This window comes from Pygoscelis adeliae, unplaced genomic scaffold, assembly GCF_000699105.1.
Source record: "Pygoscelis adeliae isolate BGI_AS28 unplaced genomic scaffold, ASM69910v1 Scaffold422, whole genome shotgun sequence".
In the NCBI taxonomy this organism is placed as follows: Eukaryota; Metazoa; Chordata; class Aves; order Sphenisciformes; family Spheniscidae; genus Pygoscelis; species Pygoscelis adeliae.
Genome location: NW_008824188.1, coordinates 362341 through 387244, shown reverse-complemented (window position 1 = coordinate 387244; position 24904 = coordinate 362341). Strand labels below are relative to the sequence as shown.

Here is a 24904-nt window from a genome sequence, read left to right as displayed (position 1 = left end):
CACGAACCGCAGCAGCAGCCTTCTCCCCGGTGCCCTTCCACAGGGCAGGACCCGGGAGAGTCAGCCCCAGGAGCGGGCGGGCAGAAGGACCCCCTCAGGAAAGCACAAAAGCAGAAATAAGCACCACACTGAGCCTCCCGCGAGAGAGGAGGCGGTCAAGGTACTGCAAGGGTGTGGGGGGGGATAAACAGTATTTACAAATGGAGAATCGGATTAGAAAAATAACAATTGCTTTATTAGGAAGTTTAATTCAAACTACACGAGAAAGCTGAAGAAGAAGTACGTTTATTCCAGATTTCCACCCACCACAACACACTCGGCAAAACACAGAGTGACAACTCACTGAACGAGTGGGAAGAACAGGGAGGACATCGCTTGCCCCAGCCCAGCACACCCAGGACGGGGATGTTCTGCCCAGCGTCCTCTTCGCGTCCTTCCGTGCTTTTCCTCCTCACACAGAGACCTTGAGCTGCATTTCACTTCAAGGCCCGTGGTTATCGGAGCTCTCCAGCACCGTTTGTGGTGTCACACAGCACGATGCCAAGGGGTTTTGCTAGTAAAACAGTCTCAGCCCCTTCCTGCACGCGGTTGGGTTCCTCCTCCCTCGCAGCTCCAGCACGCCGGGCGGAGGCAATGCGGAGCGAGCACTCTGCGCGCAGAAGGTGCTGGCTTTTGTTGTTAGCAAACCCTGTTAACTGCCAGAGCCACTGTTCCCAACCGTCATCACAAACTTACAGCTTCCGCGTAACGGCCCTGCTTTTCACTGAAACTTCTCTCCTTCATCAAAGACTTTTCTTATCTCTACCGTATGCGTTCTGCTTTCCATTACCTGACTTTGCTCGACAATGAAGCTGAGTCCGGCCTTCCACGTTTACCAATGTATTCTCTGTTCTGGGGACAGAACAGCGCTTACATGCTCACCGAATCTTAAGACTAGCGAAGCTTCCAGCTTGAAAGCCCAGGAGATCCGTAACCTCTACCCACAGCAGCGGCGCGTCAGAGGCGACACCAACTTGGAGTTGCCGGTGTGGCAGGAGAAAGCATTAGCTAACAGTCTAGCGCAGAGGTGGCCTACCCGCCCTCGATACACGCTAACTTGTCATAGGAGTACTCAGGCTCCAACACAACTAGCTTAGTAACGCACTGCAGACTACATTTCCTCGCCTCTACCGAGCCCCCAAGAGATCATCTAACATCCCACCTTATTTCCTAGTCTAGACCGTGTTTTAGGGCAGCCCCTCCAAGAGGGAGGGCTGCTTCAGAGGCATCTGGATGGAAGCAGAGCCATCCACCCAGGTGCTCACGCAGAGCGGCTCACGTCGAGCTGGAGCGTGGGCACCGTCTCAGCATGACCTGTCACTGCGTCAGAGCGGATCGAGAGCCCGAGATCGTGCTCCTCGGGATCTGATGGTGAGGGATTTCACAAAATAGTCCAGTTCAAAAGAGAGAAAGCCGAGGAAATACAGACGCCCTTGAGAGCAAAGCCATGCCTGGTGCTTTGGTTTCTAACAGACACTTCCTATTTTGGCACTTCGGATGGAAGATGCACACAAAGGTTGTATGTGTTTCAGCGAACACTTTTTGTTTGATGAAGAAAAATACTTGCGTTGATTTGCTCCAGGCTAACATAAATATCGGAGATTGTTAAAATCTATGAATAGGGGCCAACGTTCACATCAGCTAACGCGGTCCTGGCGCGTTTGTCGGATTAGGCTCTTCCTGCTTGTGTCTCGGAGGCAGCGTGTCTCCAGGGACCAGCTCCCTTGGCAAAGCCGCCGCCGCCGCCAGCCTCAGCAGGACGCGACTCCCCGCAGTGCCACCTCACGCCCTCCCCTCCCGCGTGGGCAGGGGGCATTCCGGACAGCCCAGTTTATTCCCTCCTAAACCAAGCGCAGGAAGGCAAACCCAGCTTTCGTTTTGTGTTCGTCAGGCAAGCAGAAGGGCTCTCCGTCCCCGGCACCGCACTGGCAGAAAACGGGTAAGCTGTAGCTGACAGCAGGGTCTTCCTAGTGACAACTGGAAAGCTGCTGCTGTTCTACTGCTATTGATCTAAGCAGAATACAAAACACCTGAAGTCAGCAGGGAAAAATAGCTGCAGTTGGAAAAGAAACTGCAGGGGGGGAGCCGGGGGGGCGGGAGAGCAGGTAAGAAGTTCTCCATGCATAAAATTAAAGGCCGGGCTTTTTATTGCAGCTATCTTGCCTGACTACACTACTGGATCGATGCATAGAGCCGGAATACTGCCATCATTGTTTTTGCAATCTCTCATTTGACAAGAAACAAAAAGGTTTCACTCCCACTTCTGCCAGCGCCTTGCCACCGATGGCTCCCCTCTCCCGTTGTCAGCAGGGAAGCAGCTCTACCTCCCATCGGCCCAAAAACCTCCCCAGGACGACGATCTTTGCCTTGCTCGCTGCAGGTGCCAGCGCGTCACTCGCGCCCCGGAGACGCGGAGCCCTTCCCAGAGGGGAGCCCGCCTGCTCCAGGAACGAACACAGCCCAGACCGCGCGCCGGTTTGGGTTTGTCCAAGCGCACGCCACCATGGCTATAGCTGGAGCTCAGCCTGGAAGGGATTCGGTTACCTCCCCTTTCTACCCCGGCTCATCTCTGAGCCTGAAAGAAGCAGGCACCCAGCCAGCTCTTGTTCAGCAAGCGGCTTCCTTGGGAACCTTCCCTGTTGTGACAGCTCAAACATTACAGGGACTGCCAGAACCAAACCACTCAAGGAAGAGATCCCCTCCCCCTTCTGACATTGACAACCGAGGCAGCAGCAGGCAACACCGCGTGCAGGAGTCTATTTAAAATGTCACCGAGGCACAGGCTGATGGAGGACACCAAGGCGTCCTTCCCCCGCCCTGGAGGTGATGCTGGGGTGGGTTGCTTCGCGTTTTTGTTGTTCCTTTCCCGCGGTCTGCGCCTGCTGCAATCTGACAGCCTCTAATCGCTCAGCGTGAACCAGAAACGTCATTCTCATCTGTATTGATGATGGTGCCACTCACAAGCGCGAGAACAGACGCAGGCTCAGCCACCCACCCCAAAAGCAATGCCCCTAAGCCATCTCACCCCTCAGCTTTAACCTTCGGGTCTTTTCTGCTGCCCTGTCGCTTGAAAGCTGCATTTCCTCCTCGCTCCCCTCTCCAGTTGACACAGCCAATCCACGGGGCAACTTTTTACGTTTAAAGGGAAAGCCACCGGTTTGTCAGGGGCAAGGGGCACAAGGTGGAAGAGCCCAAAGAGCCGAGTGCAGGTCACCATGATTTCTCAGCTATGAAATCCGCGAAGAGGCCCACCTTCTCTCCTTGCCAGCCCCGGAGGGGTTCCCCATCAGTCTCGCCTCCCGCAGCAGCAAGGCCTGAACAAGCTACAAGGAGCCTAACGGGCAGAGGACCGAATTCCTCACTGCAGCAATGGCAGGCAGTTTTCTGACATCCTGCTCCCATTCTGCTCAGAGACAGGAACCATCTTGAGCCCTTTGCAGACTTGCTCCTGGCACTGCGAACAGTTACATCGGAGAAAAGTGAACTCGGCAGCAGGGCTGCGATTGTTCCTCTCCCCCCATCCCAGAGCACAGCGCTCCTCTCCCTCCTCGACCCAATTCCCTTACCCAAATTACAAATAAAACTCATTTTCTGGGTCCTTCTAGCCATTTCCACCCACGATTCAACCACTCTGCTTCCCCTTCCACGCTTCCTCTTTGTCCAACCATTCAGTCCAAGATCTGACCCAATTAGCTGATTGCCAATTCCGGCTATGGATGCACATTGCTTTGTTAGAGCAGAGCTGTCTTTTAAAGCAGTAATTTATATCAGACAGGATTTGAAATGAAGAGGCCTCAAAAGGCCTTCAGCTGAAAGGTGTCCAACGGGAATTTTAAAGAGAAGAGTTCAAATGGGTTCTGGAAATAGCAGACTGGTTTTCTAACTCCTGCTTAAGGCCTGGCATTCTGCAGCTTGGAGGGCAAGAAAGTATTTGGGAGGTTTTTGCAGCAGGAGCCCAGAGGGGAAAGCGAATTTGTGATATCCTTTAGCGAGGGATCATCTCTGGGTCTAAATGTTGATGTCCTACACACCACGCTGAGCGCGGGACACCTTAAGGTGCAGTAAAAGTGCGTTGTTTCTGACAGTGGAAACATCTCCGAAGGTCGGTCAGTAACATGGTGACTCAGGCAGGTGACCTTGGGTCTGCCCCGCAGCCTGAGTCACCAGGGCTCTGCTTCTCAGGGCAAGAGGCTATTTAAGAAGAGCTAAAAGGCAAGGACAGGCTGGTTTCCCTTCTCAGCTTTTTGTCCCCCCCGCCCACTCACCTCTAACTCTTGGGTTCAGCGGGGACCCAAAGAGGATTTTATCAATTTTACCCCCCACCCTGACAAAACAGGATTCAGAGAAACTAACTCCACCACAGCACCATTAATCTTTCTGTACGACATGTGCACCACTTCTCTCTTCCCCGGCAAGCCCCAGGCAGCCGTTCTCATCCTCACCCCAACGTTTGCAGCTTTAGCTCTAAACCAAGCCGGGGGTGGACTCTGCTCCGGAACAGAGCCCCGGCCCTCGCTCCACCGACAGATCCGAGCTCCCACACCTGGATAAACTAACACCAGCACTAACTCGGTAGCCGCCACAGCTCACAAGCCACGTTTCGGGCTCCCCAGCCCCGTTCCCGCTCAAGTTTACTGGGGCTGCTATTCTCCACGAAGCAGCGCTGTTGAACAGACAACATCCAGCCCAACCAGGCCACCCTCCACCCACCCTTGTCCACCTCCACAGAGGAGAAAGGCAGAACGAAGCCAGAACAATCCCCCAAACAAAATGACACCGAGAAAGAACTAGAACAAAGAATTGTTTAATTGCTTAACCCTTTCTCTTCCAGGGACCAGAGAAACAAGTTTTCTGCTCCTTCTAATGAGGGCAGTAAGGCTTGTGTGTTACCTCTACGACTGCAGGGGCAAAGTTTACGAGATGATCATCTTTAGTACTTGAAAAAGCGAGAAGCAATGGTCATTGCAACACTGAGAGAATCCTAGAGTCTCCTAACGGAGAGCCCGTTGCTAGAATACAAAAATAAAGGAGGCATCCCTGCATATCCCAGGCTAGAAAGAGTTAACCAGAAAGAGCAGGAAGAAGCTTTTCCAAAGAGGGGGCTGAAGTAAACAGCAGAGGTCAATAAAGCAACACCTTCTCCCTACCTCCCCAGCATGTTTTTTCCTTCACCAATAAATACAAATTCCTCATTAACAAGCGACAAAGCAGGTAATCTGCCCACAACAAGGGGGAAAGGGGTTAGAGGCAGAAAGATTTTTCTCTCTCCCCTTCTCTCCCATTATTATTTATCTTTTTTAACCAAAGCAGCCATTAAAAAAAAGCGATCCACTGCAGAGGCAGGGAATCTTGTAGCTTTCACACTGCAACTGGCAAGTAAAAGAGCCGCACTGTCTCACAAGGGTAAAACCAACAGAAAATAGCTGCCACAGCAAAAGGTGAACGGGGAGGGAGAGGTCTGTTATTTTCGGAGCTTTCCATCTCAGTCTCTCAGTTTAAAAAAAAAAAATCAAAGTCTGCAGACGTTTTCTACTGAAAGCTGGAAAAAAAAAGTTTGGGGGGGGGGAGAAAGGGGGGGGGGGAAAAGAGGATGCGTCTAGTAGGAAAGCCGTAAGCAAAAAAAGAAAAGGCCAGACCATGTCAAAAAGCCACCCGAGTGAGAAGAATTTTCTGTTGCCTCTGGGTTTTGAAGAGCATTGAGTGCCGGGGTACACTCGGGGCGGGGGAGCTTGTACACAACCAAACAGGTAAACTGAGCAAGCAGTCACATCTCCCGCGCTGGTACTGCCTGAAAACAAGCAAACACGCCCTCGGCAGCCAAGTGACAATCTGTCCCAGGAGAGCTCTGCTTCAGGAGGAGAAGATGGGAGGCGAGTCTGCCATCACAGCTCAGCAGAGCACAAGGGTAGCCAGTCGTTTCTGGGTGGTGAGGGGCGTGCTCCCACAAGACCGGGGTTCGCTAAGGCTCAGTTTCACCCACACGTGAAAGAGCAGATGGACACCTTTGTCTGAGGGGCAGAGATCAGACCCCAGATAGCCCCACCGCGATTGCAAGGGGGGCGCGGGGGATCTCTCTATGCAGGGAACAGTGTCCTTGGAGAGACGCTGCCAGCTACAAGCCTCTGTGACCTCTCTCCCTCCTGCACAAGGCTCACTCATCTCGTAAAGACTGTTCTGGAAGGGAGAGGAAGCCAGTTACCTTGATCAGCCGGCACTGCGCAGTCTCTCTCATCAACGCCTGGCAGCCAGAAGCAGCCAGAGAAGGAAAGGGAGGCCTCTCATCTTTCCACAGCAGGAACAGGAAGACCAGGGATTGCACCACATGGAAGAACAGCCCTAATGCAGCATACACACATGCGCACACACTCCCAGACACACATCTCACACCCCTGGGACCAAGGCTAGCATGTTCAGACCTTCAGCAGTAAGAGATACAAGACAGCGCAGAGCAGTTAAGATCTCCAGGGGCTCTTTGGTCTTAGTTGATAGTCCTAGAAAAAACAACCTCTTCGGATTCGGTTGTAGCAGAGCTGTGTAAGATCTATTTGATATTCAGTGTTTGGCAACTGCAAGAGGGAAAAACAGGGCTGCATGTTACACGAGAGGGGAAGGAATGGAAGTACAGTGCTGCATTTCTAGGTGTACTCCTGGCTTTGCAGCCAGAGTCAGTGTGTGGAGAGCGGGAAGAGGAAGGAGGGTTCCTGAGAGGACCACTAATCCATCAGATGTTACACCAACAATGAGGCAGAGAAGGCCCACCTTGGCCAAGACAGAGCAGCTGACTGCGCAAAAATGCTGCTGTCTAAAAGCTCGAAACTTTAGTTGCAACATATACACGGTGGCAACGTTCTCAGCTCCAGCACAGGTGACGTGGAGAGGAGAAGGTGAATACAGCTACACACATTTTGGGCAACGGAGAGAGAAGCTCTGGAAGAGTGCTGTTACCAGCTCCTTTCCTCAGTAGCTTTAGCTACGTGAGTCGTAGGCCTCTGATCAAACCTGCTCTCATTGCTGTCGCCTTTCTCCAAGGGTTCATAGGCCACGGAAGGAAGCATCAGAGCTGGGCAAGCGCATCCTGCCCTGCTGAGCTGCACGTACTCAGTGCCTTCACTGATTCATCAACTAAGACAGATGCCCAGGGACAAGACAGGTAATATCCAGTCCTTAATACAACACAGCTACATCTGGTGACAACGTGTTAGAGATGGAAGCCAGAAGAAAGATGTTATGGGACAAAACAGGTGTTTCATGGCCAACAATCCTAAACCAGGGGCCTCTAGCCAGGCTGGCAGCACAAAAGCAGAGTCAAACTTTCAAGACCAAGATCACCGCAGTAAATTCATTCCATAACCCCTGCCCTAGGTTTGTATTTTATTCAGGATTTTAACATCCCCTCTGCAAATGCATGAATGCAGGCAACATCCCCCTGTACCAGATCATACAGCAGCTCTGGAAAAAAAATCACCAGCTTACACTGCTTACAGACAACTGAAAGACCCCTGTTGGGACTAAATTCCACTAAAGGCAAACCCTGGACGCACTGCCATGCTGCTCAGTAGCGTGACGGGAGAAGGAGGAGGTGGTGGCGATGGTTTAAAGAGACGGCCGCTCCTGCCCCTGCCAGCTTGTCCTACTCTGTGCATAGTGCGAAACAGTGCAGTCATTCATCAGAGAAAGTTCAGGACCAAGGAAACTAGGTTCCCTTTCAGCCAAACAATTAGAGGAAGGAGAGGCAGTTCTGTTTTAGCTGGGCCGGCACTGGACTTGCCCCTCTGAGCTGTCTTCATCATCTGAGCCTCCAGCCCCACCACTGGTCAGTCCTGTAATCCGGTACCCCATGTTCAGCAACATCACCTCCAACGGGTCTGCATTCATTCGTCTCTGGTTAGCTTGGGAAGCACCTTCCATGTCCACGACCACGCGGCCATTAAGGGTTTCACTCTGCAAGACAAGAGGGGAGAGAACTCAGCAAGGCAGCGCTAGGACCAAAGAGGGGCTGCTACTGCTGCTGCTGCAACTCTCAAGAGGTCCCAGTAGGAAAGACCAGCGCGTGTTACATCTCACGACAACAAGACAGTCTTTTACTGCGGCTCTTACCTCTGGCCTAGGGTTCCACAGTCGTACAACTGGGTCAATGCCGCTGGTGGCCAGGAAGCAGTAACTGGGATGAGGCTGGAGACAATTCACAATCGACTCGTCTCCCTGCAGCACTCTGACGAGGTTGGTGGTTTCTTTCTCCCAGATGAAGAAGGAGCCGTCATCTGACCCACTGACTATGTACTGTGCATTGCTAGGATGAGAGGAGCAGAGACTGGAGATCACAGCTCAGAGCCAAAGCTAGTCTCTAGCAGACACGAGAATCTCAGTTGGCTTCTATAATCAGCAGGCTGCCACCCCTCATGCTTACGGATCCAGATAAAGCTTTCTGTGTTGGTTCCCTCCATCCCCAGGATTCATGTTTTCAATCCCAAATGGCTTTTCTGAAACGCTAGCCCAACCGGGTCCTCTGTGGATCTGCTACTGAACCAGCTATTCATGCAGCCACACAATGAGAAGGGTTTCTGTCATCTTTTTCAACCCTGCAAACCAGCGTCAGCGTCATTTTATGAACAGTCACATGGGGCTACGCATGAGGCTTTATCCGATGGAAGAGAGCATTCTGCTGCTGCTCACACTCCTGTCCTGCATCCCTATTACGCTCTGCCAACATACCTGCCAAAGAAATTGGCCTCTTTGATGTCTGTAGTAGTGTTACAGTGGCCACAATATCGGAATTTGTAGTCGTAGCTGCGCTCCCTCAGCACCATCTCATCCTCTGAGATGGAATCCTTGCGGCCTGTGGCTCGCAGCCGGATGGGGCCACCCCCTTTCTTGTCTTCAGCTGGAAAGACAACAGATTTCCCTCATCACAATTTGGGGAGGAACATGTTCTAAGCAAACAGCACTCTAGGAAACCCCAACAGCTTTAGAGAAGAGTTAAGGACAATTCCAGCAGGGAGCAGGGCTTAGAGCCCAAGCTTCCTTCCAGATTATCTCCCGGGTACATCAGACCCCTTTTATCATACTCTCGCTCAAGAGCAAACCAGGACCAGGCGCAAGGAAAGAACAGGCTCAGGCCGCTTTTTGTGCACAGTAACAACCAATCTCTCTCAGAAGTTGGAGCTTTACTGCAGAGGGGCAGTTTAAGATGAAAATTCCTTGTCCGATCATTAGGTTTTAGTACAACCTTGAAGAACCACGCTGGACACTGGCACTCACCGTTATCACTCTTGGAGAAGAGGGCTGCATTGATGTCTCTGTCTAGTGCATCGCAGGCACTGCTATGTGCTTGTTCTGGGAACTTCCCTTTAAAGTCATCCAGACACTCCAGTGCTTCCGCCACATACTTGAGTTCAAAGAGACAGCGGGCAAGACGGAAATGGGCCTTCAGGTGGCACGGATTCAAGGATATGGCCTTCAAGCAGTCCCTTAAAGCATCATAATGGTCCCCATCCCTGAAGAAAAGGGAGGGGTGGATTAGATAGCCCAAGCAGAAACAGCATACATTTTCCACTGCCATTCTGCAGCCCTCGTTTCACTCCAAAGCTTGTTGCTTCCAGCTCTCTCCGTGCAAGCAGACACCCCACAAGCTCACATACTAATAGCATTTGCTGTTTCCCAGGGGCACCATCTGACCAAGCCCAGCTTCTTGAATGCACCTCCACACGTACGCAGGCAGCCCTGTAATGTGACCACACAGGGAAGCCCAGCAAGTCTTGACCTGCCATTTTAAATCCGACAGAGCACAGCTCACTGATAGAACACATTTAGGGAAGTCCTTTGAAGATGGAGGATGCACAAGCCCTCTGGCCAAGCAGACACAAGGCCTCTCCTGCAAGGCAAGCAGGGCCTCGTCAGAGCACGGCAGCTCACGCGTGCCCCTTTGTGGACGCACAGCGTGGCAGCATGTTTCCCTGCCCACAGTCAGAGCCACTTGTAGCCCTCAAGAAGGAGCTACAGAACCACCACACTTCATAGCCCTGATGGACACATGTCTAAAGCAGCAGTCTTTTCCCACCTTTATAGGAAAAACCTTTAAGTTTTAGAAATAAGAGTTATAGCAGACTGGTATCATAATGGATATTTATATCCTATTTACAGTTAATGGAGACTACACTTGATTTCCCTAAGCTCCATGGCTGTGGGAGTAAGAATTGCCTCTGCTTGTGCTCTTGGAAGCAGGAGAGCCTTGATGAGCCTTGCATGCTGGTATTCAGTTCAGACTGACAGAGGTTGAGAAATCAGCCAGGGCCGACACGTCTGGTGTACCAGCATCGAGCCTAAACTGTTCAGAGGCACCAAAATCTGTCTTAAGAGAGTGCCAAGTCTCCATATGATGGCTAATACTAATAATAATAATGTTTCACACCTGTAACCTATGTGCACTGCACCTACCAAAGTCTGAAACAGTCCCAAGGGGAAGGGGGTGAATTGCCCTGTACCTCCCACAGGGCGACAATTTTAGATCGCGTGGAGCCTTTGTCAGGCAAGAGGTGCTCCTGTGTCTCCACTCATTAAAGGGAGCTCCAAATCTTTGGGTTACATGCCGAGTGGCGCTTATTCAGTGCCACAAGCATGTTCTGCAAACTATTCATCCTATTGCTCCCTCCCATCTAGGTGGATATTGGCCACATATTACAGCTTGCTAGCACAGTACAGAAGGTGGAGCGCCTTGTCCATGAGATCTGCAGCAGAGCAGAAGAAACATGGTTCTTGAGGGCTGTCTTTGCAGCACTGTGTCTGTGTTAATCCAGGAGGCTGGATGCACAGCATCAGGCCACTTTTGTTCAAAGAAAGAGGGAATGCAAGTTACCTGTTATGATGACAGATGGGTGTCTCGCATTTTCAGAGCTGACTGGGCTATTAGCTGCTTTGCCACCCTCAAAAATCCTTCAACATCAACTACCGGTGTCAGACAGCCCAACAGACTGGTGTGAAAATGTACACGTTGAGATGTAAAGCAGGCACTGACTTCTCCCATTGTTACAGGTTTGACTCAGCTTGTGCAAAAGTGCTCTCACTAGAAATCAGCTAAGTACCGTCAACGTAGACTGCTAAAAGCAACCTGGGGAGTGATGCAGTTGGCTCTTACGAGCAAATATTAAAAGGACAGCCTTAGAAGCGCGAGATGGGGGATGTGCAAGGGGAGGCTAGGAAATTACAGACCCTCCTTTTTTCTAGATCTCTGTTATTCAGAGAACGAGGCCAAAGCAAGATCTGCAGCGTCCTGCAGGGTGGCCTATAGCTGTTCCTGCTCCGAACGTGAAGGACACCTTAGAGACACACGGTGGTTCAGCGTGGGTCACTGTCCAACTGCTTCACCCTCCTTCTCAGTGACATCCCAGCCACCTTCTGCCATACACCAGTAGCTGTTCCTGGCAGAGAAGTGCCCCGCCTTTTCTGCACCTGAGAAGATACCAGCCCAGTACTATTTAAATTCTAATCATTGCATGCCACTGAAACCCATTGTGCATATATTTTCACATCTTCCTGCTACTGAAAACTGTAGCAAAGCACTAGCTGACACACGGAAAGGTTCAGATCTGCCAACATCCTTCGGGGAAAAAACAATTCCTATAAGAGAAATGTCATTCATGAGATCAGCACTCAGCTGCTGTCGTCCATTCCTTAATCTCAACCTATTGTTCTTCTCCCTCTGAACGCTGAGGTCTTTTTGAGGCAGCTCCCAAATCTCTCCTGTTGCAAAACAGCCAGTAGGCCAGTTACCAGCAGTTCACAACAACTGCTGGCTGCTCTTTATCTGGCAAGAAGATGAGAGAGTTCATACTGGGGATTTCAGCAGGGAGAGGAGAAGGCTATCCTCACAAAGCAAATGTAGATGAAGGACCACAGCTATTTTAAATATGTTAATGACAAGTCATGCTACTCAGTCTTACTCTGCTCAAGGGGACAGATACTAAAATAACTCAGCTGTATCTTGCAGATGCAGCTCTGGCTATTGGTCAGAGAAGACATTGCCTACTGCAGAGGCTAACAGCATTTTGCAACAGTTAAGACAGAACCTCCCCCAGACGCTGAGGCACCAGTTGCCACCTCCCCAGATCCCTCAGAGAGGTTTGTTTCCAGCCAAGGGGAGTGTGGGTTAGCTGGGGCAGCGCAGGAACCACCAGGTCACCTCTGACTATCCGCAGCGCTAGTTACTTGGATAAAGCAGCAACCAAAGCAACTCCAGGCAGCCCTACTGCAATCTTGTATCACGAGATAGGAAGTTATAAAGCATAGTAACCATTACCTCATCTGTTGACAGCAGATTTAGAGCCATACTCTAATACAGATCAGAACGATCCAAAGAAACACAAACACCCTTGGAGACACTCATAATGTTGTTACTCAGAAGAGGATTTTCAGTTTCTTTTTAAAACAGGAAAGGAACAGAACATTACTCAGCACGCCAGTAGGCAAAACGATGAGCTTTTACCAGCTGTGCTTGCCTGTGCAGTATCTGTGGCTGTCATTTCTCCAACACATGCTGCTGTGCAATCCCCTTGTGCTGTGCCAGAGCTGACCCACTTACGGCCTGATCCAATAACCCGAACCCTACTCCACACATAGGGAACCCAGGTGCTCCGCAGTGGACAGCGAGGTATCCGCGGTGCTGGGAAATGAGGCACCAGCACTGCCTGTGACACTAAACCCTCTGATATTCTCTGCTTCCTTACCACTTGCGCTTCATGTAGGCGGCAGCTCTGTTTCCATACAGCATGGCATTGTTGGGGGCTTTCTGGACTGCTTTGCTGTATAGCTGGATGGCTTGAGTCCACAGCTGGCAAGCAAAGGCCTCATTGGCTTGCTGCTTGATTCTCTCCAGATAGGGAGGTAACTCCACCTGGGGACTGAAGGGAGAGAAGAAAGGAGCACAGGTAAGCCTCACATGCTAATGCTCGGTTAACTCCAGTTAAATGGCTGCAGTGTTTTGTTCTAGCTTAGCAAGTCCCAGCAAGCATTAGCTAATACCAAAAGTTTCGGAAAAAGGCAGAAGAGACCATGTACCTGAATAACCTGAGTTTAGGAGGAAGGTTTCTTTTTGACCATCTTTTGACTGTTTCTATTTTTTCTTTATATACAGTCATCCACTCAAAATTGAGCAGTGTGTATTTAAGCATCTAATGCCTCAGATTTTACCAATACATCTTTGCTTTGACTACATAAACAACATTTCCTATCCTCTTTTAGCAATGTATAACAGAATGCAAATTCAGAAGGAAACCAAGCATCCGAGTTCCCTGGGCTGCACAAGGCCCATGCTCAGCAACCCAAAATTCCAGCCGCATCTCTGCTGCCGTGGTGGAGGGGCCATCTAGAGGAAACAAGCTGAAAACATTCAGCAAAGTGACTTTGGTGGAACCTAGACTACCCATATATGGTATTAAGCAACTGTGTCTTGACTTTTAACCATGTCTCATCAGCTGGAGGAAAAACAGTCAGCAAGATGTGCTTCAAGTCTGCTTCTGCTTCGCCCCAGCTGCATTTTGCTCTTAAAGAAAGCAAGCAGCAGGAACAATAGAAGAGGGCTCTCCATCCGTTCCTAGGCTCACATGCAGACCGCAGGAGTAATGACTCCAGTGCCATTGTCGTAAAACAATTTTGGCTGCTTCAGTTCAGTTTGCAGCAGGCAGGTGACCAAAAAAAATGGCAAAAGGAGGCAAGGCTCTTTTGACCTGACAGCCTCTCCTATCTACCAAGACACAGTTCCTGCAGGCCAGGAAGTAACAAGAACTCAGGACAAATAAGAACACCTTGCTTCCAGGCCTGAAAAGTCATTTCTTAGTTTTGTCTGCAGTAGTTCATCGTAAGAGGGGAAAAATCCTCATGGACATTTCTCCCAGGACGCTCTTGCCTGATATGACTCCTGTTCATAGCCCATGCATCAGAAGCAAATACAGCTCCTAGGACAGAGACCACTTGACAATCAAGCCAACACGTAAAAGTGGATTTGCACTTCACACCTTGTTTAGCAGCACCTAACCCTGGCAAGAGGAAGAGGACAAGAACAAAGCCACAGGGCTTTCACATAGGTAGATCTGTCCCCTTACCTCACATGTGTTCTTCCTTCGGACAAGCGGAAGCCATTGCTGTGGAGATGGATGCCATTCGACACTCCATTGGTAGAGGTTTTTCCATTCTGCACTCTGAAGGTTAGGAAGAAAAAAAAAAAAACCTATATATACAGCCATGCTAAGTATCAATGTAGATTATACAAACTAATATCTGAAGCTTCAGGGGTTTATTTTACAGCAGAGCCAAGCCAATGCCACAGCCCCATTCAGAGCAGAAATAAGACTTCCATGATTCCACATGGTCCCCCCACCTCCAGCCACCTGGCTTTGATTTGCCTTCTTACATTTACTACAAAATTTCTGCGGTCTCCTTCGCAATGCAACTCTAGAACAGAAAGCTAGATACACATAGAACTAAATATACACACAGAAAGAGAGGGCAGCTTGAACTGCCTTCAGACTGAGTCTAGGCCGTAATCAGAGTACCCGACTGATCACCAGAAGCCTGACATTTGAAACTGTAGAAGTATTTAGTAACATTAGCAACTTTGTATTTTAGATTCATTCAGATAAAGAATCATAGAGCCAAGTTGTTGAACATTTAATAGAACAAGGAGGATGAGGGGAACCACTGGAGGAATCCAGTAAAGGAATTCTAGATGCTTTCTTCCCTTCTTTCTTTTCTTGCCCTACTGCTCAAGGCGCAGTTCAAGCTGAAGTAATCCTCTGAAGGTCACGCAGCCATACCATCTGCCATTTCTATAGAAGATATTCAGCTTCAATTTTTACCAATTGCATTTATGTTGCAGCTGGGAGTGCTCCTGCGGCCATTTCACAGGTTGGAAAACTGGGGACACTGTCCAACCAGTCTACCGAACTGCTCGGAGACTTCCGTGTGCAGGGACATGCATGCACATGACATTCAGCCTTTGTACCGATACCGCCCTTTCACAGCCTTTGCCTGAACTTTATGTGCCCGACAGGGTGGAGCGTTTGCTGCAACCGCACCACTATGAGCCTGTTCAAACGCTGTCCTGCAGTTTAAAGCGTGACCTCACCAGATACCACAGTACAGAGCACCCACATGCATTCAAGACAGAAGAGAAAGGCAGGCAGGGCATATATTTGCTATCATGATGCGAGTGTTAGATTAAGGCCTAAGTCTAGCTGAGTACACAGATCAAACTCTGCCAGAGTGCTCTGAGAACAGGGAAGAGGCTGAGCAAGGAACATTCCCTGATAAGAGTCAGCCTCTGCCTGGGGAATGACGCTGTAGCCATTCACTGCGTACTGCCTGCGATATCTGTGTACGAACAGGCCCTGTAAGAAACAGGGCCAGGAATAAAAAGGCTTTTGGATTTACTTACTTGTCAAATAAATGACTTTTTGATTCAACTATCTCACCACCAGGAGGGATATTAGTGCCAGGCCAGATTCTTAGACTAGGGAAGAGATTGTTCTGTCTCCTAATGGGTGTACAAGGGGATAACAGATGTATTCTATGTTTTATTAGTAAGTTTTAAAAAAGAGAAACATTATACCATTTCCATGCCTGTCCACAAAGTTTTCCCCCTTAGTTGAGGGCAGGATACCAGGACCTCAACCACTCTACAAAGTCTACTTTATCCTTTATGTCCGGCTTTAAGCATTCTCCTTAGCTCACACAGGCATACACCTCTCAACAGCTCACTTCTCCCCTCAAGACACACGCTTTGTCACTCTGTAGAAGGGGTTCAGAACTCAGGGTATGAACTGCACTGCAGAAACAGCCCAGCAACAGCCACGTCCTACTTCATTTTCCTAGTTCCTGCCCAGATTGGGCTGCACCCTGAAAGAGAATTGTGTAGTACGTGATTTCACTCTGCCTTCCACTCACTTTCATGACAGCATCATACTTACCCCCTGAAGTATGGCACTTCTTTGGGAGGAGAAAAGTGTATGGTCGCTGTTTGTATGTTAGATCAAACAAATAGACCTAAGGAATGAACAAAGAGAATGAGACCGAAAAATCGTCAGTGAAACACAGATGCTCAAGTCACAGAAATAAAACAGGGCTAGACGGGTACACGGTGCCACATTTGTGTTTTGCTATTTCCAATTTTCTAACTAGGAATCTCGTTTATAGAGATGTACACACAGGATGATGGCAGTACCAGCGGCATGTTCCATTCCAGCATTGGGTTCAGAAAGAATAATGCTGAGAAATAGGAGCCTTGTCTTACTCAAGAGGTAAGAAAGTCCTCTCCACACCTAAAGAACTTAAAAGATGACCTGACCACGAACTAACCTGCTCAGAAAGCTTCAACTCTAAGATGTTTTAACTACTTTAATTAACACAGCCATCGTAAACAAATCAAACATTTATAGGCAGAAAAGAGGTGGTACGCTATACCAGGGCAAAAGTCTCTCTAAGCTGAAGCCAGGATTTCCTGAGAAACTTTGAAAGCAGCCCTGCAAAGCCCTAATTTAAAACTGTACTGGTATAGGAACTGACAGCCCAGATCAGACCTACAATTCATCTAACTCAGCACCTTCTCTTAAAGGGAATGAGTGCACATGTGAGAAAGAGACCTGTAGAGGACAACCACAAAGTAACCTGCGCACAGGCAAAGTTCCTGCTTAATCCATGCTGATTAATGCTGTCAGGAGGATTTTCTCATTTCACTGATAGGCTTTACAAAAGATCCATGAATATCACCCAGCGCTTAAAATTAAAGCAATCAATATTACAGGTGAAGGCCTTTGCTTCTGTAAGTTCCCTATTCACTAGGTTCTATTACAGAAGGAGTTTGATGTTTCAAGAATGAGTTATGAAATCTTTTCTAGGTCAGAGAGTGAAATGTGAATTGGAGAACCGGAACAGAATGCTGTTCAGGTGGCAGCACAACAAATAAATCCCTAATACCAAGCATTTAGTCTGAATGAATCAGAAAGCAGTTTAAAATCAATCATATTACCCACAGAGAAGTTGCTATACCCGTTTTGAAGAACGCGCAACAACGTATGGTGGCCCAACAAACACAACTGAACGTGAAGCTTTCTGCCAAACTTCAGCTGTCTTCTTACCTGCTCCCCTCCCATGTTGACTAAGAGCTCAGTGCCGTCAGGACTGAAGGTGACGTATGTGGCCACCAGAACTCTCAGCCGGTTGTTGTAGTCCGGGAGCTTCACTGGAAGGTGCCCTGTGGAGAGAAGAGGTCCATACATATTAGCGTAACTAGTAACCGTTGTCTTTGTCCTACCCCAGCTGCCCCCCCTTACAAGAGGTTGTTAGGAGAGCGACGTCACGAAGCGCACGCACCTAAGGGATTTTCCATTTCCTACTGCTGTTTATTGAACCCTTCCATCAGCCACCAAAACACACAGATGTGCATAGCTGCCTTTTCACAAGTTCTAGGCATCAATTCTGCAAGGCCATCTCCGTACGAGGAGAAGGCTGGATTGTAACTAGCTTGCTAACAATGAAGTCTGCAGAACCCAGCAAATCTCAGTTTTAGGGATTCACTACGGATTTGGCTTCTGTGCTTTGCAGCCATCTGCAAACAAATACCTCCATCTTCAACCCTCTAATCAGGTTTCCTAATAAAGCTCTTAGCACAACCAAACCGCGGCTCCTAAATATTCAGCTCACACACAGGTTCTTTTGCTTCAGACAGCAGATGCATTGCATGACCAATTCAGGGGACCTAAGAAATCCTCTAGTGGGACTCATCAGAAGCAAGACTGTCAAAACTGGTCTGCTGAACATGCTGGTCTAAGATACTTTAAAAAAACCAAACGTTTTGGGGAAAAAAGATAGTAAATAACAAGCACTGGAAAAGAATGTCATCTAGATTGCTCAGATACTGCATCGCTGATTCTTCATCTGCAGGATGAAGACAAGCCACTTCTCTTCTGTGCCAAAAAGATTTTGAACAGCAGCCTTGCTGGGATCAGTTCCAGGAGAAAGCCCATAGCGCCCAGGTTACCCAATCCTTGACTTTCCAATAGAAGTGACAAAAAGACATTTACACTGGACAAGAAGTGAGGCCAGCTCACCTCCACACACCACTGGCAACTCAGGGAAAGTGGGCAGGTAACATAAACAAGAATTCACAGCACAGAAGTGAAATAAACTGCAATTCCATGGAACATCCCTGTATTAGAGAAGAGCTCTTCCAATCAGTGGTTTCTCATGCGATGGGTAGAACTCTGATTCTTCAGGCATTAACTTAAAGTCCCATCAGTCACCCCCAGCACAGGTCCCAATACCTGCCACGTAGTACTGTGCCGCACCATCCGGGAGGGGTTTCTGCCTGTCGCAGAATGTGTGTACTCCAGCTGAAGGACTCTGCTTCATGCTTTTTCTAGCCAGAAAGAAGAAGAGTCTTATAATCACAGCATTCAACTGCTGGAAGCCTGATCTACCTCTTGTTCACACACACGAGGGCAAGGCCTCATGCCTATACAGCTGTGCAGTCAGAAACCTGCCTCACAGCACCCCGGTGTACTCACACAGATCAAAAAGACTGTGGGTGATAGAAAAGACTGGGTAAAACTGCACGGCGAGACAGGCGAGTGCCAGATGATTGCAACTCCCCTTTCCCACCAGAGCCTTGAACAGATTTCTGTACCGCTCACGTCTGCCCAGGAGGCCCAGAAAAGCCAGTTGCCATTACCTGTGGTTGTGGATCATGCGTATGTCATAGAGCCGCACAAAGGGTCCACTTGCCCCTACTGCTAAGTAGTTGTTATCTTGGGGGTTGACCGTCAGGCATTTGGCCTCCACCAGCTGCCCGCAGTACTCTGTCAGGTCTATCAGGACTTCTGAACGTTTGCTGTTCTCTCGCAGGTCGTACTGTCTGCAAAGGGAAGAGAGAGGCAATCCATGTCACTAGCTAACAGAGGCAGCAATAACAGAGAGGTTAGCTTTCCATGGTCACCAACCTGAGGACCACTCAAAGCAGCACATTTATACTGCTCAGCAGCGACCTATACTCAATTATACAGCTTGTGCATGAAGAGATGACAGTGACGACATTAACAGCCATTTGTGCCACAGGTTACTGGAAGCATCTCAGTTCAATATACACTAGGCCTCAATATCAGGATAACCATTAAATCCAGCTCTATAATGTGCACAGATTTATTCAAGTTCCAAATTAAACTCCAAGTCATGACCTCACAAACAGTAGCTCGTGTGAAAAGTGGAGCAGACTCTCGTAGTAACGTTACTCATTTAAGAGTCTCAGTGACTCTGGAGGGAAACGTTGCTCAGTGTTATATCTCCCTTCCATTTGACATGGCTGTTCCTTTCTTGGCCCCCCTTTTCAGTGGAGGAAAACAGGGGAGCTGAGGAGAGTATTTATCAGAGGAGTCTACATTTCAAGATGAATCTTTCCCATTTCAAGAAAGGGAGAGATTAGCTTAAACTCTTTAGTATAGAGACAGTCTCTCTTCAGATCTGTGCATAGTACATACTGCAACGGATCCTAATCCAATTAATTTTGGGGCAGAACAACTAGAGTTCTGTACCTGATTAGCCCGTCTTCTGCCGCACTCCAGAAGGTGTTAGGCCACATGGGAGCCGTGGCAATCCGTTTAACTCTGTTGGTGTGATCTCCAAACATGTGGATGGTCTCCTTGACAGTCAAGTCATGGACATGCACCTTGGAATCTGCAGCTCCCGTGATGAGGATCCGATCCCCTGAATGCGGCAAGAACTGTGGGAGACAGATTTGACATTCAAACTTGAGAAGTGCTGAGGCTGTTTCACATAGACACCGCTGAGCTGTCCCGGCAGGTCACAGAGCAGCTTGCTTTAGGAACACAGGATGGCCCACGTTATTACCTAGATTACACACACGCCAGTGTGTGCACTCAAGAGTCACCAGCTACAGCAGCACACAAAATAGTCTCTTCATCACACATCCCAATTTGCTACAACCATTTCCTTTGAATTTAGAGAGAACGAGATAAGCCTGGGAGCTGCATAAACTAAGAAGTGCAGGTATTACATTTAATGCAATTTCTTCCTAACATTAGAAATATTAAATTATTGGGGGGGAGGGGGAAATTACTTGCAGGAAAGTGTTTCCCAGCAAGGATCTATTCTCCTGCTGCTTAGGTTGCTGATTTTGCTAGCTGTTCATTCCTTCTAACCATATACCTTGACAGAAAAGATGTTTGCAGTGTGTCCCGTGTGCATAGAAAGGAGTTTCTTGTGGTGCAGAGGATCCCAGACAATGGTATGTTGGTCATCAGAGCCAGAGGCCAACAAGCTAAAAGAAACAGAAGAGAAGTATGCATCGTGTATTCTTCTGTTCTAAGCTGTGACCAATTTCTTAGAGTGGTTTGACCACAGACAGCCATTAAGTTAATTCAGCTAAGAAGCCCACTTCCTCTCTCTTTTCTCAGCTATGTGTTCTTGTTGCTCCCCATGCACCAATCCATTCAGCCAGTTCAGGGAGCTAAACCAGCCAAACATCAACTCCACAGAAAACAAAGCGAGTGTTTTTCGTTGGTTTAGCTCATTGAATCAGCTCACCACAGGTTCAGATGGCACAGGGGAAAACAATAGGAGCATTTGGTCAACAACAAAATGCAGGGCCTCCATTTTCCTTATTAGCCTGGCTGCATTAACTGCTCCTCATCATCCCCGAACCCAAGCCAAGGCATTCATTCCTGGACTTCGGATGTGCCCAAGCAGTCCCAAGCCAGGGCTCATTTAGTGATTCACAGACTGCTTTTTAAGTGTAGGGTGTGGCAGCGGTACTGCAAGGCGCTGTTTGCCTTCTACATCTATCTTCATTTGAAGCAAAAGAATTTGACATCTGCAACCATCAGCTGTTTTAAACTTATTTCCTTGTAGCCAGATCTCTTTCAATTACACGGAATTTTCACTGGTAAATAATTCTGAAGAGTATCAGACAGCAGACTTTGGATCTTGTGAGAGGCATGCCAAGAAATATACCCTCTTCCTTCCATCCAGCCATTTCTCATGCAGACACCCTTTATTCCACTTGGCTAACAGAAATGCTCTTATGTTTAGTTTCCCTCTAAAGTTGCAGAGAGGGGTAAATGCTCTACCTCCCTCCCTTATATATTTGTCACCCAGCAGAAGTTTTTAACAGCATGGTGAAGGGGGTGGGGAAATGTCACTACCAGCTGGGCGAATCCTAAAGATCCATTATAATCCATAATACCACCTAAGAGAAGCAGCTTTCAATCTCCACTTCTTAGTCTGACCATTTCCCTTCTGAACTCACTAAAGGGGCATTTCTAAGAATATCCAGACATATTTAACAAAATAAAGCTTCTTTTGAAGCATGAGCTCTACTACAGTTCAAAACTTTGAGCTTGAGCTTCACTTTACGAGGAACGGGAAGCAGCTGCTTACGATAAGATGACCTACATCCTACTCTTGGGAGAACCTGGGGTTATCAGTTTGTTGACCCCCTGAATCAAGCCACATACTTACTCTCCTTTTTCATTCCATTCTAGACAGTTGACACACCCAGAGTGACCCTGAGGGAACAAAAAAAAAAGGGAAGACGGTATTACACAAACTTCAGACTTATCAAACAGAGCTGTTCTAAGACAAGGACACAGCAAGCTCCCTGCACATAACAACTTGTTCCAATACAAGCAGGTTTTTTTTTTTATTCCAACCCTGCAAAAAACCACCCACATGGCAGATAAGCACCTCCAGAGAAGACAGACGTGCTATAGCAGTTGGGGTAGAAAAGGCAAAATGAAACAATAAAAATGTAGCGTTGATTAAAATGGCAGTTTAGTCTCAGAGGCTACAGATGAAATCCTGCTGTACACATGGAAAGGTGACTTTGCTTCAAAAGCTCTTGGCTAGGCTGACAAATTACATGTACAGGTTCACTGGGAACGCGGGGAAAATGCACTTTCGGTAACTCTTTTAGAAGCACCTTGCTGCTGGGTGACTAGATCATACATCTTCACCCAAATTAACTAACAACTGCACCAGGAAAGACTGAGAGAGCATTGAGCAGCGTTTGATATGGGAGATGCGATTGAAAAGGAGGACAAAAGAATCCCTCCTCCCCCAAACCAAGAGAATCTTAAGATCCTTTTAAGCTGTGTCAGACTGCAACACAACAACCTATTTTTTAGGCAACACATTACGCTCTTCAGCATTAGAGCTGAGTATCTTGAACAGTTGACAGTCGCCTTCTTCAGGCAACACTGCTAGGATTAGCCGATACCCACCCATTAAAGGCTCTCTCGTAGGTGCATTAGGTAATGCAGAAAGCTCACAGAAGATCTCACTGAGCTATTCCTGGCTCTAATGCAGTTTAGGGGACTAAGTAATCAGTATCTATCCCATACAAGAGAGAGAGTGCCATACACTCCTGCAGGCTGTCCTTTCTGCAGTAGGTTGTACAACAAGTAGCTCAGCTTGGTCTTTGAACACTGCCCACTTACCTGCAATTCTGCTTCTAGGCCCAGGCGTCGAATGAATGGATCGGTGACATGATAGTGTCGTTCGAAGCCCAGCGCACCCCTCTCCTGCATGAAGCAAACAAGCGCCACAGTGACTACAGCAAACAAAACACTCCTTTTTCCCTTTAAGAGAAGGTTCAAGAACTTTAAAAATCAAGCAGGGACCTTGCCAGGTATTGGGGTGTCCATAGCATCAGGTACCTGTCCTGTAGTAGGGAGACATCGTTTGCATTGTCTCCAGGTAGGCAGTTTGTAATCCTTGCTCCTGAATTGGTTTAAAATGATGTTTATCTAATTGCCAGGCTCCAGCTGGGCAGCCAAGACAAGGTTTGAGAGGCCCACTCCAAGACAGAGTAAGTTGCCTACTTTGGGCCAGAAACGGAAGATACAAAAGAGCTTGGGAATGCCTGTCATTATCCCTTGGCAAAGACTTCAGAAGCAACTCACTCCTGAGGACTGCAGTACTAGGCCACAGCTGCTCAGACGTCCGCCATTACACAGAATCGGTTGGACTCGGTGACAGGTCTTTTCCAACCTAAATGATTCCATGATTCTATGAATCTGTCCTGAAGCACCATCACCAAGGGGCAAAGTATTGGGGAATGTAACTGGACAGCATCCTTTGGAGATGGCTCATTTCATCGGAAATGGAGTAGGAGCATGTAGCTGCAGTACCACAGCACAGCCTGTTCTACAGGGAAGAGAACAGCTGCCACAGAACTGCGTCAGTACAAATGAAGGTGAAGAAAAGCAGGACAGTTGTTTCCCCTGTGATCTCACAGGGTTCACAGATGCATTAGCAGATGGCTTCGATGAAAGAAGGCCAATTGCAGAGGCAGGCATAAAGAAAAGGGAATGCAAGTCATATTTTGGACGGAACATCTAATGTCCGAGGAGATTCCTTCCTAGGACCCGATCCAGCCTCGGTCCCGTCCCATGCCATGCTATAGTCAGGCGAAGACAACTTAAGCCTTCGTTATCACCATTTATAGATGAGAACACCAAAGTCAAAAACTATACTTCTGGTACTAGGAACACGTCAGTAGTCACAGAGCAGACACAAAGAACTTGCATGCTACGTTACAGCCCTGCAGACCGACGTTAAGTAATGAACTCCACACAACAAAAGCTATTTGAAAACAAAATGGAGACAGATATGAGGGGATTGGAGGAAAAACAAAACAAAACAGGCTTTCTGTAGTAACTTTCATTACAAACTTCAAACCCCTTGACATATTTTTACAGATAGCATTCCCAAAACACTGCTGGGCCCAGTGCAAGGTGCTGCAGTTATAATTGCCTTGCTATGGCAACCTCAGTGGCTTTGTGAGGTCTGTGCAGTAGGATATTGCTTTTCCTACAAGGAACTGTCAGACTTAGCAACCTTCCCAAGGTCACACATGAAAGTCTAACAGAGCAGACAGTGTGAAAAAGTCCCAGGCTAACGCTCTAAACACAGAACCATCCCTTCCTTGTTAGAGCAGCAAAATAAATCTTTGCACATGGATTAAATTACAAGCTTATAATACAAAGTTTGGTTCCAAACTGCAAAGTGAAGTGAGCATTCAAGCCCCTAGTTCCTTATTCTGGCTGCTAACAGACCACTTTCGTGAATGCTGATTACCAGCAAAGCTGCAAATGATTTAAGGCCTCTGAGTCCAAGTAATAATTGCCTATTGTGTCTGCTGTAGTTAGTCCTTTCACGTTAAGAGATATTTCACAAATGCAGCCATCAGATGACTGATCTGACCACCGTAGAAGTTTCTCCCTACACAAAGGAAGCAAACACACCACTCTTTAAAGAAAAAGAGACAGAAAGAGACTGAGACAGAGATCATTAACTTCACTACAGTCAGAAAATACCTTTGATGGCAAGATCACACAAAGAGAACACATAAAGCAGCAGACAGAAAACCCATGAGGGAAGCTAGCTAAGGGTCCTTTATGGTGCCCAAACACAAGCAGCCAGATTTCTCTTTTCAACGTTGCTCTCAAAAGGAACAGACCTGCTGATGTCAAACTAGCATGGTGCACTCCTGCTAGGGAGAACAACTGTATTCCTGTTATGCCATACGTCATCCCAGCTCTTCATTAAGGACAGTGGTAAGTCCTATGTGTTTGTTCTCTTAAGCTTATTATACAGCTTATCAACACATAAGTAGCAGAGATCTTTGCAGAAGTAAAGGCAGCAACAGGAGTATTTCCCAATCCAGCGTGAACACTGATTCTCCATCTGCTCTCCGCCCAACACAAGCGAACGCTTGGCTAACACATACCTTGATCTGTCTGTGGACGATGTCTCTGGTAATGTTTGCTTTTGCCATCTTCTTGCAATGGGGCAGACGAAAAGAAGC

The 24904-nt window shown here is 48.1% G+C and overlaps 2 protein-coding genes across 2 annotated transcripts in view; both read right to left on the bottom strand.

Annotated features, from left to right (window-relative positions):
* Positions 1-1855, bottom strand: part of TMEM222 (transmembrane protein 222) — an 8935-nt gene extending 7080 nt beyond the window's left edge. The window contains exons 1-2 of the mRNA XM_009334677.1: positions 1756-1855; positions 1305-1404 (exon numbers count right to left, since the gene is read on the bottom strand). Of these exons, the coding sequence (XP_009332952.1) occupies positions 1305-1404; positions 1756-1855 (200 nt within the window). The remainder of the gene's footprint in view (positions 1-1304; positions 1405-1755) is intronic.
* On the bottom strand, positions 271-24898 carry WDTC1 (WD and tetratricopeptide repeats 1). Its single transcript, XM_009334666.1, has 15 exons — positions 24827-24898; positions 22533-22616; positions 21556-21602; positions 20245-20356; positions 19611-19798; positions 18755-18937; positions 18348-18442; positions 17163-17278; positions 15992-16071; positions 14133-14228; positions 12759-12932; positions 9298-9533; positions 8752-8920; positions 8137-8329; positions 271-7980 (listed from the first exon to the last, which is right to left on the bottom strand). The coding sequence occupies exons 1-15, from the start codon at positions 24872-24874 to the stop codon at positions 7783-7785; spliced, it is 2019 nt and encodes a 672-aa protein (XP_009332941.1). The 5' UTR covers positions 24875-24898; the 3' UTR covers positions 271-7782.
* Positions 24899-24904: the final 6 nt, after the last annotated feature.